Source organism: Erithacus rubecula (assembly GCF_903797595.1).
Source record: "Erithacus rubecula genome assembly, chromosome: 2".
Taxonomy (NCBI): domain Eukaryota; kingdom Metazoa; phylum Chordata; class Aves; order Passeriformes; family Muscicapidae; genus Erithacus; species Erithacus rubecula.
The window spans coordinates 1,444,160-1,462,238 of NC_136685.1; the positions used below are offsets into that span (position 1 = coordinate 1,444,160).

General features: G+C 45.3%; 1 protein-coding gene across 1 annotated transcript in view; it reads right to left on the reverse strand.

The window, feature by feature from the left end:
* Positions 1 to 343: 343 nt before the first annotated feature.
* Positions 344 to 18,079, reverse strand: part of FBXO16 (F-box protein 16) — a 33,944-nt gene continuing 16,208 nt past the window's right edge. The window contains exons 4-8 of the mRNA XM_079298282.1: positions 16,630 to 16,794; positions 14,197 to 14,393; positions 8,558 to 8,675; positions 2,641 to 2,731; positions 344 to 566 (exon numbers count right to left, since the gene is read on the reverse strand). Of these exons, the coding sequence (XP_079154408.1) occupies positions 499 to 566; positions 2,641 to 2,731; positions 8,558 to 8,675; positions 14,197 to 14,393; positions 16,630 to 16,794 (639 nt within the window). The 3' untranslated portion in view covers positions 344 to 498. The remainder of the gene's footprint in view (positions 567 to 2,640; positions 2,732 to 8,557; positions 8,676 to 14,196; positions 14,394 to 16,629; positions 16,795 to 18,079) is intronic.

Here is an 18,079-nt window from a genome sequence, read left to right on the forward strand (position 1 = left end):
TCCCCAAATGTGGAAAGGTTCCGTTTTGTCCCAACTCTCTGGGGTGAATTAAAGTCACCCCTTATCCTCAAAATCTGCTCTTTGTTCCATTTCCTGGGAATTTCCCAAATTGCAGAAAAGACCAATAAGAGAGAGAAAATTGGATTCCCAATCTCTTAAAAGGCGAATTCCAGCACCAGGTGCAAATCCAGAGTGTGGGATTTGATTTCCTTCTTGCTACCACAACAGAAAAGATGTAATTGTTTTAACATGAGAAAAGGAATTCTGTCTCCAAGTTTTCCATGGGATGTGCCCCAGGATGATCCCAGCAGCTCAACAAGGATCTCAGGTCAAAATTCCAGAATTTCTGGATGTATCCAGAAGGTAAAGGGAATGTTGCAGCAGCTAAAGGAAAACAGGTTGAGATCCCAAACCCAGCAGGAATTTTCCTGTGCTTTCCCCAGTGCCAGGAGGATAAATTTCTGTTCCTCTTGGATGAGGGATACTCTGGATCCTCCCTCATTCCGTGTCAGATCCTTGGTTGGATGAAGGAATGGGCCAGGGCTGAGCCTCAAACGGAGGAGGTGCTGCATGAGAGAGAAATTATAAAAATATTAACTCAGAGAATTCAGATTAACTCAGAAAATTCAGATTCTAAACTTATCTAAGTGCTCAGCCAACCCTTGGGAATTTTGTGGCATTTAATACCTCAAATACCTTTCCAAATCGGGATGGAGTGGGAAGATTATTCCCGCTCATGATATCATTACAGGGAAAATAATCATCAATCAAAACATTTTCCCTTTTTCTGTCCCTTTTTTGGCACCTGCAAACACGGCCTGGCAAAGCCCAGCTGGAGCAGGATCCAAAATTGGATGTTTATTTTGAGGTCTGGGACAGGTCACTGGAAGAATTATGATAGGATTTGTCTCTCTGATACAAAAAAATTCCAAAACACAGTTTTGCCTTGGAAAACTGCCCCTAATTCAGGTGCAATCCCTCAGTGGTGTGGGGTGGATTCTTTCCCTCCTGACCCCTTCCTCTTTTTAATTTTCCTGGATGCAGCCAGGCTGGGATTTGGCACATCCCAGCCTGTCCCAATATCCTCCACCCCATGAACAATCCCTGGGAGATCCCATCCCTGTGGGAATTCTCCTTAAAACCCTCAAATTCTCCTCATGGAGAAATTCAGAGAGACTTCAACACCTTCTCCCCATTCCCAGCTTTATCCAGGCTGTGGGGTTCCAGGATCAGGGGCCTATTTATGGAAATAAATGTGGAAATTAATGGAAATTGCACCATGAGAGAATGGGATTTTCCAGCCTGATCCTGGTGGTTTTATGGTTTTATTCCTGTGTTTTCCTTAGGCCTCATTCATGGAATCATGGAATTAAGATTAAAACTGTTAAATTCAATAATTCCACCATGGATCCATGTTCCCAAGTGCCACATCCATGTGGATTGCCACCAGGAATGGGGACACAGTGAAGGAATTTTTCCTAACATCAATTGAAATCAATTTTAATCCAACCCAATCCAAGCATTTCAGTGCTTTACTGGTGCCTCATCCCTTGTCTGTGGTCAGATCCTTTCTCTCATCACAAGGATTTGGGATGCACTGTGGATCCTCATGGAGATTAACCCATGGATCTGCTGAAAATGAAGATTTGGGATGTCCACAGGGATGCTGGAGGGTCTCCATGTGCTCCATCATCTTCCATCCAGATGGGATCACCAATAATTATTGGATTATCTGTAGGATATCCCATCCCTCCGTTCCTGTGTCTTTCCTAAAATCCCAAAAATTCCATCAAAATCCTCTTTTCCTTTGCTCCCTCCAGGTTCTTCACCATTTTTTACACCAAAAACCACCAGGGGTCACAGATTGAAACCTGACCCTGAGCAGCTTTGGTATGCACCAGGAAGAGCTTCCAAAGCCAAGCCCAGACTGAAATGGCATCAAATTGTTTGGGGTCATGTCACTCTTATTTTTGGAGCTGGAGAGGGATTTGGGATAAGGGACAGGACACAGGGAATGGCTTCCCACTGGAAAGGGGAGATTGGGATGGGATTTGGGAAGGAATTCCTGGCTGGGTGAGTGGAGAGGGGCTGGGCTGGAATTCCCAGAGCAGCTGTGGCTGTCCCTGGATCCCTGGAAGTGCCCAAGGAAAGGCTGGATGGGATTTGGAGCAACCTGGGATAGTGGAAGGTGACCCTGCCCATGGCAGAGAGTGGGACTGGATTATATTCAAGGTCCCATTCAACCCAAACCCTTCTATGATTCTGGGATTCTATAACACCATATTCCTGATATTTCTTTTTTTAGGAAATCCTCCCATCATTTTGCTCTGACAGTGAGTTATGAGTAGATGTGCCCCATAAAGTGACACTTTTCCCAAGTCTAATTTTAGTGGATTTTTAAAAATAAAAATGATATGGAGAAGGTACAGATTTTTTATATTTTGCTGGATCCCTGGAAGTGTCCAAGGAAAGGCTGGACAGGGCTTGGTGACACCTGGGATAGTGGGAGGTGTCCCTGCCATGTCAGGGGTGGCACTGGGTGGATTTAGGGTCCCTTCCCACCCAAACCATTCCATGATTTTATGATCCCACTGTTCGGCTGCTGTCTGGAGCCTCCCCAGGACAGCACCCCAGACTCACAGGGTGCCCGGGTGTCCCCCCGGGGCGCAGCTCCGGTCGCTCTCCGGCGCCGTCCCGGGTCCCGGGCGGGTCCCGGCGCCTCGGGATCGCCCTGCGGGGAAAACGCGCAGCTGGGACGGGCAGGGGGATTCGGGACCGGATCCGGGGCTGCAGGGAGAGACGGCTGGGATGGGAGGGGATTCAGGGAATGGGGGATTTGGGGAAGGGGAATGGGAATGGAATGGGAATGGGAATGGGAATGGGAAGGGGAATGGGAATGGGAAGGGGAAGGGGAAGGGGAATGGGAATGGGAATGGGAATGGGAATGGGAATGGGAATGGAATGGGAAGGGGAATGGGAATGGGAATGGAATGGGATTTGGGGAAGGGGAAGGGGAAGGGGAATGGGAATGGGAATGGGAATGGGAATGGGAATGGGATTTGGGGAAGGGGAAGGGGAATGGGAAGGGGAATGGGAAGGGGAAGGAGAAAGGGATTTAGGGAATGGAAAGGGGAATGGGAAGGGGAAGGGGAAGGGGAATGGGAATGGGAATGGGAATGGGAATGGGATTTGGGGAAGGGGAAGGGGAAGGGGAATGGGAAGGGGAATGGGAATGGGAATGGGATTTGGGGAAGGGGAAGGGGAATGGGAAGGGGAAGGGGAAGGAGAAAGGGATTTAGGGAATGGAAAGGGGAATGGGAAGGGGAAGGGGAAGGGGAAGGGGAATGGGAATGGGAATGGGAAGGGGAATGGGAAATGGGAATGGGAATGGGAATGGAATGGGAAATGGGAAATGGGAATGGGAAGGGGAAGGGGAAAGGGGAATGGGAATGGAATGGGAATGGGAAGGGGAATGGGAATGGGAATGGGAATGGAATGGGAAGGGGAATGGGAAGGGGAAGGGGAATGGAAATGGGAATGGGAATGGAATGGGATTTGGGGAAGGGGAAGGGGAATGGGAATGGAATGGGAATGGGAAGGGGAATGGGAAGGGGAATGGGAATGGAATGGGAAGGGGAATGGGAATGGGAAGGGGAATGGGAATGGAATGGGAAGGGGAATGGGAATGGGAATGGGAATGGGAATGGGAATGAGAATGGGAATGGGAATGGGAATGGGAATGGGAATGGGAATGGGAAGGGGAAGGGGAATGGGAAGGGGAAGGGGACGGGGAATGGGAATGGAATGGGAAGGGGAATGGGAATGGGAATGGGAATGGAAATGGGAATGGGAAGGGGAAGGGGAATGGAAATGGGAATGGGAATGGGAATGGGATTTGGGGAAGGGGAAGGGGAATGGGAATGGGAATGGGAATGGGATTTGGGGAAGGGGAATGGGAAGGGGAAGGGGAAAGGGATTTAGGGAATGGAAAGGGGAATGGGAATGGGAAGGGGAAGGGGAAGGGGAATGGGAAGGGGAATGGGAATGGGAAGGGGAAGGGGAAGGGGAGGGGAAGGGGAAGGGGAAGGGGAATGGGAAGGGGAAGGGGAAGGAGAAAGGGATTTAGGGAATGGGAAGGGGAAGGGGAAGGGGAAGGGGAAGGCGAATGGGAATGGAATGGGAATGGGAATGGGAAGGGGAAGGGGAATGGGAATGGGAATGGGAAATGGGAATGGGAATGGGAATGGGAATGGGAATGGGAATGGGAAATGGGAAGGGGAATGGGAAATGGGAATGGGAATGGGAAAGGGGAAGGGGAAGGGGAATGGGAAGGGGAATGGGAATGGGAATGGGATTTGGGGAAGGGGAAGGGGAATGGGAAGGGGAATGGGAAGGGGAAGGGGAAGGAGAAGGGGATTTAGGGAATGGGAATGGGAATGGGATTTGGGGAAGGGGAAGGGGAATGGGAAGGGGAATGGGAAGGGGAATGGGAATGGGAATGGGAATGGGATTTGGGGAAGGGGAAGTGGAATGAGAAGGGGAATGGGAAGGGGAAGGGGAAGGGGAAGGAGAAAGGGATTTAGGGAATGGAAAGGGGAATGGGAATGGGAATGGGAAGGGGAAGGGGAAGGGGAAGGGGAATGGGAATGGGAATGGGAAGGGGAATGGGAATGGGATTTGGGGAAGGGGAAGGGGAAGGGGAATGGGAAGGGGAAGGAGAAGGGGAAGGGGAAGGAGAAGGGGATTTAGGGAATGGAAAGGGGAATGGGAATGGGAATGGGAAGGGGAAGGAGAAGGGGAGTGGGAAGGGGATTTGGGGAAGGGGGAGGGGAAGGAGAGGGGGATTTGGGGAAGGGGAAGGAGAAGGGGTTTAGGGAAGTGGAAGGGGGATGGGAATGGGAATGACAATGGGATTTAGGGAAGGGGAATGGGAATGGGGTTTAGGGAATGGGATTTAGGGAAGGGGATTTGGGGAAGGGGAAGGAGAAAGGTATGTAGGGAAGTGGAAGGGAGATGGGAATGGGGATGACCATGGGAATGGGAAGGGGCATGGGATGTAGGGAAGGGGAAGGGCATTTGGGGAGGGGAGGGGAGGGGAGGGGAGGGAGGGGAGGGGAGGGGAGGGGAGGGGAGGGGAGGGGAGGGGAGGGGAGGGGAGGGGAGGGGAGGGGAGGAAGAGAAGAGCAAGAGAGAAGAGAAGAAGAGAAGAGAAGAGAAGAGAAGAGAAGAGAAGAGAAGAGAAGAGAAGAGAAGAGAAGAGAAGAGAAGAGAAGAGAAGAGAAGAGAAGAGAAGAGAAGAGAGAAGAGGAGAAATCATCATCTCAACATCTTCAGAGCATCTGAAAACATTGGAATCCACTGAAAAATTCGATAAATTTTATTCCCAACTTCTATTCTATCAATTCTATAGAACAATATCCATAAATATTGATTCTATAAATTTTGTTCCAAAGCTACACTCCTTAATGCTATTCCTAGAAAGTGCAGCCATAATCTGCTTTATTTGAGGTGTGCTGTGGTGCAAATCTTCCTTCAGGCCAGAAGAAACCAATTAGAAATTGGTGCCAGCAAAGCTGAACCCACATTAATTAATTCTCCACACCAATTAATATGCTAATGCCCAAATTCTCCCCTGTGCACGTCCCCAGTCTTGCTCAGTGTTTGAAGACTCAAAAGTGTAAAGGATGAAGTTTATCTTAACTTTTATTTGGTATAAAAATTAAGCCAAAGAAAAAAAAATCTCAACCACCCAGTTTATTCCTCAAGAAAGATCTCTAAAATTTAAAAAGAAAAAAAAAAGAATTATAAAAAAAGCACCAAATCCCAGATTCTGGAAAAGAACAGCTTTGATTTTTTTTTTAATTGATCTAAATTATTTGGTAAGAATAGGGAACAAACATGAATTTGCTGAATAAAGAAAATTCAAATAAGATAATAAAATTTAAATATACATTGCATATGACCATGTGCTGGGAATCCAGGATTTTCCAGCTGGTTATTCCCAGCTCCTGGAAATGGGATTTTGACTCAGAACATCAATTCCCCACCAAAATGCTGAGGAAAAAAAATGCAATTCTGCCTTCAGATCCTGCAATCCCATTAGCTTAGGACACAGACAGGGAGGCAGGAATGAGTGACTCTCTCAAAAAGATGTTATTTAAGGATTAAAATAATTTTTAGAAGGCTGAAAATAATTTGGGAGCAGCTGTGAGGGTGGGGCAGTGTCTGGAGCAGACAAAGGCAGACCCAGCCCCTCTTTGCTGATGTTGATCCACCCAGTTTTATTTTTCCCATAAAATATTTGGGAATTTGCTGGGAAGAATTGGTGGGAAGAGTGCTGGGATCAGAAATCACAGCTGCTGGGGTCCTTGGAGCATCCTTAAAGCCTTTCCCTGGATAAAGAGAGGGCAGGAATTCAGAAATTCAGGAATTCCCTGCCCCCTGCACAGGCATGGGGGCTCCACGTGCAGAATGTGGTGCTTCATTCAAAACCTAATTAACTTAATTGGCCGTAATTTACTCTTTATTCTAATTGGGCCAACTGACTTTCATTTACTCCAAACGCAGAGCCAGCCTGGTCACATTTTCTGCTTTCCATGATGAGTAAAAACACCCCAAACACTCCCAGGTTTTCTCATTCACCACGTGGAAACATGGAGCCAGTGGATGTCCCCTTAATTAAGTGTTTATTCTAATTTTGGTGGTGGAGCTCCACCTAATAACCCCATTTTACATCTTCATTGTTGGCTGTAATATTCTTTATTCTCACCTACACTCTGCACTTTGGATCATTGATCTGTTTGAGGGTTTAATTTTAATTTCACTCGGTGTTTGCTCGCCTTGGGCATTTATTCTTTCATCCTGGGCTATTCTTCTTCTGAGGATTTGCTGAATGATTTGCACATTAAGCCTCTTTATTTAGACTTGATTAAATAGGAGCCTTTTCAAAGGTCTTTCATTTCAACCAGGTTTCCCAATGCTACCTTTAATAAGAAATGGAAATTAATTTTGGATTATTCCAGAGAATTATATTTGTATATATTTCAGTTTTTCTTGTGCATCAGCCTGGTTTAACCTTGGATTTGTTGTTTTTTGGGCTGTCCAGCCCTGGCACAGCTTCAATGGAGTCACCATCCCTGGAGGGATTCAAAACCCCTAAGGAAGTGACACTTGGGGACATGTACCAATGGTGGCCTTGGCAGTGCTGGGAATGAACTGGATGATCTTAAAGATCTTTTCCAACTTCAGCAATTCCATGATTCTCTGATTTTTTCACCACTTAAACACATCCTAATTGGGGCTGCAGATTAATTAGCTCTGAAGATCACAAAACTTTCCTAAAATCCAGGGCAAGAAAACAAAATTCAGGGGGTTTTTTGTTTGTTTTTTGTTTTTTTCACTCTGAGCTGAGATCCTTTCACTCCTGGCCAGGCAATAAAACAATTTGGAATTGGGAAGTTGTGGTGGGCTGAACCCGTGCGAGGACACCGATCCTCCAGAGAGCACCAAGTCTAAGACAGGAGGCTGAACCGTGATATTTTCTGTTCCCCAGCAGTGCCAGAACCAATTTCCTTGCACACAGGGGCTGTATTTGGGTCAGGGGGATGCTTCCCCATCTGGGAGACAAAGCCTCTGTTTTTGTGCCACCGTTTTTTCAGGGAGCGCCGCATCTGCTCCCAGAACCCCGACACGCTGCTGAGCACGGCCTTCTCCTGGCAGCCCTTTGTTCTCCAGAGCCACAAAAACCCGTGGAGCTTTCTGGAATGACTTCCCTGGGCTCCTCTCATGGGAGGATGCCCTATTTTAGCAGCCCTGAGCACAAAGAGCCCTCAGTGTGAAGGTTTGGGGCTGCTTCTCTCCGAGGACGGGCGAACGTCAAACCACGGCTGTGGACACTGCTGAAGGCACAGGCAGATTTTAGCCAGGCCTTTTCTCAGGTTCTGAATTATTTTTCTCTTTCTCAGGCTGGGAGGTTTTTTTCCCAGCCTCAGACAGTTTCTCAGCTCTGTCCTGAGCCTTTCCCAGGATGATAACTTTCTTGTAAATAAAAAGGAATTAATAAACAGAGATTAACACCTGGCGTTGACTGAGGGACAGTTTGTATTGTACGTGACAGGAGATGTTTTCTCCTATTGTCCAATGAGCTACTGTCCTGTTTGAGGCTTGTGAACCACTCTATAAATATGGTTCAGTTTTTCAATAAAATTCTTCTTTTGCTTCTCTTGCTTAGGAAGTCATTTGTCGTTGTTATACACCACTGTCACATATAGCGACACGTGGCGACCCCAACTTGTGAAATTCTGGGGAGGAGATGCAAGAGTCATGAAAAAACTGTGTCAGCACTTTGTAAAAAGCATGGGAAGGGATTTTTGGGGTGGTAAGGAGAGGGAGGAGCAATAAACAACAGGAAGGAACAAGGTCACTCTCTGCACTGACACAGCGATGTCTGCGATGCACCCACGGGGGGATTTTGTGTCCCACTCCTCCCCTCCTCTCAGAGGGGGAAATCTCCGAGTTCCAACATCCTGAGACCACCCCAAGTGCTGGGATCACACACTGGGGACACTTGCCAGGGATTTACCTTCTGGAGCTGTGTGGATCCATGAGTCCCTCTCTTCTTCCTCTCAGCTGCCTGCCTGCTCAGGTCCGGGGTGTGCCCTCCTCCCTTCCTCCTCCTGCAGAGCAGAACACAAGAATATCAATAAATGCTCTGCACTTGCTGCCCTGGTGGTGATAAAAATCAAATCCTTTGGGATATCACCACCTGAAAAGACGTAGCTTGAGATAAGACATTTTTATCTTGCCCCATAACACGTTTTTATCTTGCCCCAAAGAGCACAGTCAGCTGCCAGGGCTCAGGGGAAGGTGGGGATTTGATTTTTATTTTTAAAGTTGTGATAAATTCTGGCATTGAAACACAAGCTTGGGACTCGGTGATTTAAGCTAAGATGTTACAGCTCTTGAGGGAAATTCACAGGAAATAAGTTTCTTTTTTTTGTTTTTGGGAGTTTTCAGTGAAGTCTGTGTGACCTGAGGTGTGAAAATCCCCCCTCCAACAAGGTGTTTATTCAGTGTTTTCATAGCCAAATAATTCTATACATGTATTTGCATATTTCTGGTATATTTCTGCTGTTAAATTCAACACAATTAACTGGCAGAACAGGAATATTCCAGAGTGTGAAGATTAAGTGAATTGTGCTGGAACATGGCCAGCTGCCACATTTTTTCCAATATCAGAAGTAAAATCCATGCTCTGAGGCAGTATTTCTGAGCACTCAGGCAGGTTCATTATCCCAAGGTGTTCATTCCACATTCAAATTCCCTGATATGGCAACTGGGAATTTACAGCAGAAGCTCTGAGTGGTTTTCCTAATGTCTCTGGGCAGCAAAAAAAGCATAAAATCATGGATATAAAGGGTGGAAATGGACTCTAAAAGCAGCTTTTATCCTGTAAAAAGCCAGGATCGCACCACATAACACACGGACTACACCAGCACATGTCCAGTATTCCCTCACTCCAACCTAGGACCATAAAGTCAAATCTTTATTTGAAATAAACCATTATTTCAAACAGGAAGTTGAGAAAAACCCACAACCTGTTTATAAAACACAAGCGAGCCAAGGGAGAAAATTCAATCCAAAACTCTTCCAGCTGGGAATGAATTGGTGATTTTGGTGGAGGCTGGAAGTGTCCAGGTTATGGTTGAACTCGTTGATCTTAAAGATGTTTTCCATCCTAAATGACACTGTGACCTTTGGGGAGAAGGCAGCTCAGGCCTTGTGACTGTAATTATTATTGTAAAATATTATTGTAAAATATTATTGCAAAATATTATTGTAAATTGGGGTATCTGCTGCTGTGTTTGCTGTCAGCTCAGCCCCACTGCAGATCAGGAAAACTGAAGGAGCGAGGAGGAGGAAAAACGACGGGCGGGTCTCACTCCCGGCGCTGAATTTGTTGTTTCTCACCCCGTTTTCCACCCTTCAGGAATTTTTTTGATTCCCACATGCTCAGGGGGAGCTGGGCTGCCTTTCCAGCAGCAGGAAAAGGGCGAGATGAGTGTGGGGCATCCGGGAGGACGGGGCTGCTCCGCGTCCTTCTCACGCGAGCGCGGCTTTGTCGGGAGCGGGGCCTGGCAGAACAATTACTGCAAGTAATTATTTTCTCGTCGGGTAAACACTCCAGGACAATATGCAACTGTTTTTTAGAGCCAGCCCACGGCCATAAATTACCCAAGGCTGGGGAGGGGGGGGGAAGGACGTGGCGTTTTGGCCGTGAGAAGTGGCAGGGCCCTGTCTTGGCTGGCGGGGCTCCAGCGCCCGGGTGGAATCGGAATTCATTATTCATGGTCAAGTGGGAGGCAAGGTTTGGGATTTATTGGCAAGCAGATGCTTTCCAGCAGAGCTGAGCACGCAGGGCCTGACAGAAACACCCTCCTGGGCCTCTGCAGGCAGATCAGAGCCCTGCAGAAAAATTTCCTAACTCAAATCCAGATAAAAATCTTTCACTTCCCCTCTGCAATATTTCTTTGTGCCCAGAGAGGCAAATCCTTCCTTGCTGATCTCTGGAGGTTGTTTTGTAGCTGTTTTAATTTTTCTTTTTTTTTTTTTTTTTTTTGTCAGTAACAATGTCTTGGACAATTCATGCAGAAAACAAACCAGACCTACCAGAAATCGTCGCTGTGATAAATTACAACACTGATAGTCACAGCTATAATTCTGTTGAGGGATTTTGATAAGCCCCTTCCAGGCAATTTGTCATTCAAGCCTGTCTGTATCTCTTCTCTATCACCTCACCACTCCCTTGGCTGCACATCTGATCGTTGCTATTATTAATTTCCCTGCTCAGTGTCTTGTCTAAACCCAAAATCTCCCAGGGAATTTACTGGGGGGGGGGGGGCTCTGTCCCATCTCCTTCACACTTCCATAGGGGTTTTTACAGAGCTCCTGAGCATGGTTTTTAGGCTACAAACACCTTTCTGAGCAACCAACAAAGAAACAAAAAACAGGTTTCAGTGATCACCCAGATTGCAAATGAACCCAGTTTTTGGGCACTCCCCAGCTGTGGCCCAGTGTTATTGTTCTCCCCAGTGAGCATTGGCCAGGCCAGAGCCTCGCCCAGCTGCTGTCTGGAAATGTATTGATCTGTTTTTCAAAGCTAAAGAGCCAATTATGGTCTCATAGCCTGCAGAATATGTTTTATATTTCCACTTAGAGGACTCCATTTCCACTGCACTGCCTAATTGAGAATTGACTGTAGCTCGTTCTGCTTCCCACATTTCCTTTTTTTTTTTTTTTTCTGGTCTAAACAAGGATGAGTTCTCAGCTGGGAATTCTGTTGTTTTGGTGCTGCTGTGAAAGAGAGAAGGCAGCTGATGACTCAAAAGGCCAAACAAGAAGCAGATGAAAACTCTTTGGCATTACAGATGACAAGAAGTGACTTTTTCCACGAGCAGTTTTAAACTAAAAGAGGAGAGGTTTTGATTAAATATTAGGAAAAAAATCCTCCCCTGTGAGGGTGGGGGGACCTGGGCTGGAATTCCCAGAGAAGCTGGGAATGGCTGTCCCTGGATCTCTGGCAGTGTCCAAGCCCAGGCTGGATGGGGTTTGGAGCAGCCTGGGATAGTGGAAGGAGTCAGGGCTGGAACTGGATAAATTTTAATGTCTCTTTCCACCCAAATCATTCTGGAATTCCATGAATTCTGTAATTTAAATATCAATATTTCACCTTGATGTGATGAGCAGAACTGCAGAGTGAGGTCGAGCCCTGAGGAGATTTTAACCAGACCCAAGGATTAGGAAAAACTTATTTTTGGTTGATTACCACCTAAATTCTGCAAAATCCAACCTGGAATTAGGGAGATTAACTTGGAGTCCAGGTAGCAGCCAGTGACTCTCTCACATTGCTTTGATGGTGGTGTCAGGTATTCCTTTGATGTGATCCTGTCTGTTCACAAGGAATTCTCCACAGCTCTGGTTTTCCTCGGCACTCAAAGGAGAAAAAAAGAGCTTTGTTGGCTCAGGGATTCCCTGAATCAAGTGCTGGGATAGAAAAGCTCCCTCCAGTCTTTTTCTCTCCACCATCACTTGGAGTTTCTGTGATGTCCTCAAGGAAATCCTGTTCCTTTCCACTGCAGCAAAAACCATTTCCTCTCCAGGTTCCCTTTGGCAAACCCTGGGAAATCACCTCTGTTGTTTCAGGATCTCATTTCACACCCATCTCATCCCTCCTGACATCCATTTTACATGAGGAGAGGTTGTTTCAGCCCTTGAGCTCCAGGAATCCAGGCTGGTCTAAAGGAGAACTTGAAATTGCTGGAGGGGTCGGAGATTTTTATCTTGGGATTCTGTTCTGCCTTCCAAGCTGAGCCTGGTCACCAGGACCACCAAAAAATCAAAACCTGGGGGACACTAAGGGTGGTGTCCCCCTGTTCCAGAGCTGAATTCCCATTCCCAAAAGGTGAAGAACACAACAGAGAGCCTCAGTGGGAGGATTTTTGGGAAGGGACAGCAAAATGTCCCTGGAAAAGAAACACCAGAACATGGTTGTGGGAGGCACCTGAAACGTGCCACCTGTGCTGCTGAATAATCAGCACAGATGAGCCTGAGCACCAGCAATTACCTGCAGCTTAAGTGATATTAAAGGCAGATCCTTGATAAACAGGCAAATCTCTCAGAATTCCTCTCCCTCCTCACAGTAATCCTCTGTAATTGCGGATAAATGGCAGATTTGCAGGAACATTAAAACATTCTCCACAAATGGAGGAGAGAGGCTGGGCTCTCACTCGGGAGAGGCAAGCAGGGAGTGCATTTATCATTTACTGTTTCATTATTTCAGGTGAATTTTTTCACCTGGTTCTCAGGTGAAAACTTTATCTGCAGCTCAACGTTGGGACAGGCGACTTTAAACTCTTCAGACAGGACTCGTTCCACTTTTTTCATGGCACAGGAGAATCCTAAACCTCACAGAAATGGCACAAGAGAGTCCTAAACCCCACAGAAACCTCTGGGAGCTGCTACACAAAACCATTGAGCACGGCAGGAAAATAATATCAGGACTTTCGTTTGCAGCAGGAAGCGTTGGGTGAAAATATCCAGTTAAAAACCTCAAGGAGCTCGACCCAAAAGTGATGTTGGAGTTGGGAAACATCCCACAGAAAGAGGGTGAGGTGGAAACTGGGACTCTCTTTGAAGTAGTGCAATACCCAAGGAGCAGGGGACGCGGATTAGGACGTGATTCATAAAAGGTTTTTTTGCTCAGAACACCCCGGAGCAGTGGTGGGGTCCAGCAGGGTTAATCACCTTGGGAAAGAGCTCCAGCTTGGCCAAACAATCCCTGGCTGGGGTAATTCCTGGGCTGGCTGTTCCTGGGTGCAGGGATAATCTTGGCTCTGTTGGATATTTGGATAAACACAAGCTGGGTGCTTTTTGTCGTGGCTCCCAAGGTTTTTGTTGGCACGGTGGAATCGTGTCTGTGGATTCCCACAGGAGCCAGGGAATGGTTCAGAGGATCCATTGCTTCTTTGCCAGGTTGGATTAGTGACAGCATCACCCTTTTCACATCAGCTGGGCTGAGGTGACCCCAGGGAAGCGTTAGTGATGGAGTTTCCAAGGATTTACATGAGAAAAGGGTGAACTCTTCCCACAGGTCACTCCCTGGGCTTGTTAATTTGGAAAATCTCTGGTGCCAGAGGTGACAAAGGAAAACGTGTGGCAGCTCTAACACAGATCCATGTGCAAAACTCTGCTCTGGGAGGGAAATACCTTTTTTTTTCTTTTTTTTTTCCCCCGTGTGGATAATCCTGGGAGCCCAGGAAGTGGCAGACACAAACACCATTCATCACTCGCATGCCCTGACATCCTCTTACACCTGCAATTCAACCATCCTTCATTCAGCCAGCAGATCCTCTGAGTGATAGAATTATATTTCATCACCATTAATTCATTCTTTCCTCTGCCCTGGCGAAACCCACACATTCTTCTCAGCCTGGCAACCTTGACTTAAAAAACTCTTCTCCTAATTCCTCCCATTCCAGCTCCCCCAGGAGTTCCAGCCTGACCAGTTGGGCAGAAAGGACACGAAGCAGTGGCAGCTTTGAACCAAAACCAAAAAAAACCCAAAACAAAACAGGATGACATGGGATAGGACATGGAAAATGTTGTACCACAGGGAAATAAAAAGTGAAAATCCCCTACGCCTGCCTGGCCTGCTCAATGGGGTCATAGTTGTCCAGGTAGTTGTAGCGGATGGTGTCCGTGGGGTTCCTGTCTGATGAACGCCAGGGATGCAGCTTTTTTCTCCCCCTGCTTGTCCCCACGGGGAGTTTCCTCTCTGGGATGTTGCTTTTTACTGGTTGCACATCAATAACGATGAACTCATCCTTGGGAGGAGTCTGGTTGGAGAGAGGGAGAGGAGAAAAGTTTTAGCTGATGGTGAAAGTCAGGCTGGTCTAAATTTAGAATTGTAATAATTGGGGATTGACTCAAAATTGGTCTCCATTATGGTCAGTGAGGAGACAGGCACATTGTCAGTGCTTGTCACCACCCAAACCCTGTAATCCCTATTCAGATGAGCTGAGCTGCTGTTGAAATGCATCAGCTTCCCTCTGCCAGCTACAGAGAGCCTGTGGTAGAGCTGGCTTTAAATTAAAGGGCTGAGCTTTGAATCCCAAAAATATCAAGAGGCAGAGGGGCTGGGACACCCCAGTTTTCCCAGTGGGCACAAACACCCAGTGGAGGAGCTGTGATGCCTGGAGAAGATACCTGGAATAGACACAGAGAGAGAAATAAAGTGGGTATTTATTAAAAAGCCCTTCCAAGGATTCATCTTGGGCAGTACAAGAGCCTGGCTGAGGCTACACCCAAGATGGATGATGGGTGATGAGTTTTCACACTTTTATAAGTTTTGGTCCATTTCCATACTGGGGTTAATTGCCCAATTACAGCTTCAGGTGATGAAGCCACATTCTCACAGTTTGCTCCCATCATTTCACTGTTGTTTGTATTTTTTTGGGCTTGAAGCTGCAATGGTGTCATTGGTTCTGGGGCTGGAAAAGGAATGTTTAGTCCAAGCAGACTGTGAGGAGAGCTTGCTAACACTCTGTGTGAAGTTTAGGGTTATACACCAATGCAGTACAGCATCAGGATTGTTGTTCTCTTCAAAAGAGCTCAGCACTTGCTATAAAGTTACTTATTGTAAAGGCACATCAATCTCAAAAGACAGAGTCCCAAGTGTTAAATTCTGTGCTTTTGGCACAGAGTCCCAAATAAAAGTCCCAAATAGAAGAAAAGTCCTGATGAGAAGCAGAAGCAGCTCCTGAGAGGGCTGAACTGCAGCCTGGAACAGAGTCCTGAGCAGAGGCAGAGCCTGCACAGAGTCTCAGAGGCAGAGACTCCCTGGTCTTTTCTTCCTTGGTTCTTTTCTTCTTTCTCTTCCTCTTCTTCCTCATGTGGTGTTAGTGATGGTGATGATGGTGGAGGAAGAGAGTCAGAGAGCTCTCACTCCAATACACAGATTGTCATTTACAAACTACTGAATGAGCTAAAAACACAATTCTGAAATATTTCTTCTAAACCTATTAGAATTCTAGTTTTTTAATACAAAAAATATACATATAATTAGTGCATGTAGCCTGTCTGTTCTGTCTGAAAAACGTAAACAATATTCTCATTATATTTTCATTATGTCCAAAACTGAGACTTGCTTTCGAGACTTATGTTCTACACTTTTATTTTTTCAGGCACTTAAAACATATTCTTACTTACTTAAAGCTCAAACTTATAACTCTATTTCATATATCAATGCCTTAATATACCCCAATGCATTCAAAGGTTTTAATTCAAACCTTTTGATGTCTCTCAGAGAGGCCTCTGTTTTTCAGAGTGTGGTTTTGTGTTGTGTTGCTGTGTCCAGCAATGTGTATTCTGTCCCCATCTGTTGAACCAGCTGGGGCAGTGCCCCTGATCTCCTGGCACATATTCTCTGCTAATGGGCCATCTTTAAACCAGATGGGCAATCATCTTTATCTTCCCACAGCCCATCCTCCCTCCAGGAGATATCTCCTGTTCATGGCCACTGAGTCCCAGGGCATGGCTGATAAAATTCCATCATCCCACTGGGAGATGCTCCAGCCAGGGCAGGAGCCAAGCCTTTCCTACCCAGAGAAAAACTGAGATTTGGAACACCAGAGCAGCCTTTCCACTGGATTCCAGAGGAAAACTGGACCTTCCCACATCATCCCTGCACCTTCAGAGGAAACTGCACCTTCTCCAGGAGCACTGCTCCAGCTGAGCCACATCTGCCCCTGCAGGAGGATGCAGCACCATGGAATGGGACTGTGCCACCACCCTGACTGACTGACTGTGTCAGCTTGGATTCTGACTCTGGCAGGGTTTGGGATTGTTCTTTGTAACACTGCATTTCTATTTTAATTTTCCTAGTAAAGAACTGTTATTCCTAATTCCCATATCTTTGCCTGAGAGTCTTTAATTTCAAAACTATAATAATTTGTAGGGAGAGGGTTTACACTCTCCATTTCAAAGAGAAGCTCCTGCCTTTCTTGGCAGACACCTTCACAGCAGGACAGTGTTTCAGACAGGGAGGTGTAAAAAGCAGGAGCTGGGCTGTACCTGGTGTGCAGAGAGGCGCAGCTGGCGCGCGGTGTGGATGTAGTGGCGCTTCCAGGCTCCCTGCTCCAGGGGCGTGGGGCAGCAGCCCAGCACCCACCCCAAGCGCAGGCACTTCAGCATCCACAGCTGCTCCAGCTCCGACAGCTGCTTCCAGTGCCAGCTCACCTGAGAATGCCCAGCCAGGTGAAAAAGGTGAAAACCTTGGGGTGGAGCACACCCCGAGATTTTGCATTTCTGTAGCAGGGATGTAACTCCCACATATCCTTAAATTAATTCAATTTTTCCACGCTCAAACCTTTGATCAAACCCTTCCAGGCTTTCATGATGTGGGGCTCTTCCAACTCAAGATGCTCAGTGATTTTAAATAATTTTCTAACCCATTGTCTCCCTGTTTGAGCATGGAGAGTTTGAATTTCATCCACGTGAAATGCTGGAGAAAGTTACTAAAGCAAGGCTTAGCCAAGCTTATTATTTTATATATATAATATATAATATACAATATGCAATATACAATATGTAATATATAATATATAATATATAATATATAATATATAATATATAATATATAATATATAATATATAATATATAATATATAATATAATATATATTACATACTACATATTATATTATATCATATATACGATATGATATGGTATGATATATAATATAATATAATATAATATAATATAATATAATATAATATAATATAATATAATATAATATAATATAATATAATATAATATAATATTTATGATAGATATTATATATAATATATATATAGTATAATATATATAGTATAAAATATGCATACATTATATTATATATAAAAATAAAATATATGTACATTATATATAATATGTATTTTAAATATATATAAATTATGAGTTATATATAAATATAAAAATATATACATTATACATTATATATAATTATAAAATATGCATCCATTATATTATATATATATATATTTATTACATACACATTATATATATTATAATATATATGATATATGAGATGATTATATATTCTTAAATAACATGGAATATTACATTAGTGCAGCAATAATGTCACTGCAAACTGAACCTACTAATTTAAAACCACTTTGGGCAGCATTTTAGGGCATGCACACAGATTTTTTGGAGTCTTCATCACTCTGCTCCAAAGCCCATCTGTAATTTTCTGCTTCTCCACATCCAACACTTGACCCTCAGGCATTTTGAAGGTTCTGTTTTCCTTCAAAGGATCAAGTGTTGCTCTTTGCAAAAGCACAAGCCAATATTTCTCACAGAATTAAGGGCTCTGCTCACAGTGCAGGGTGTTTCAGAGAAATGTGATTTTCAGGAAGTACCAGGCTTCCTTTCTGAGAATAATCAGCCTTGAAAATGCCACTTTTAACATTTAAATTTAATAAAATGTAATAAATTTAATAAAAATTGCTCTTCACATTGG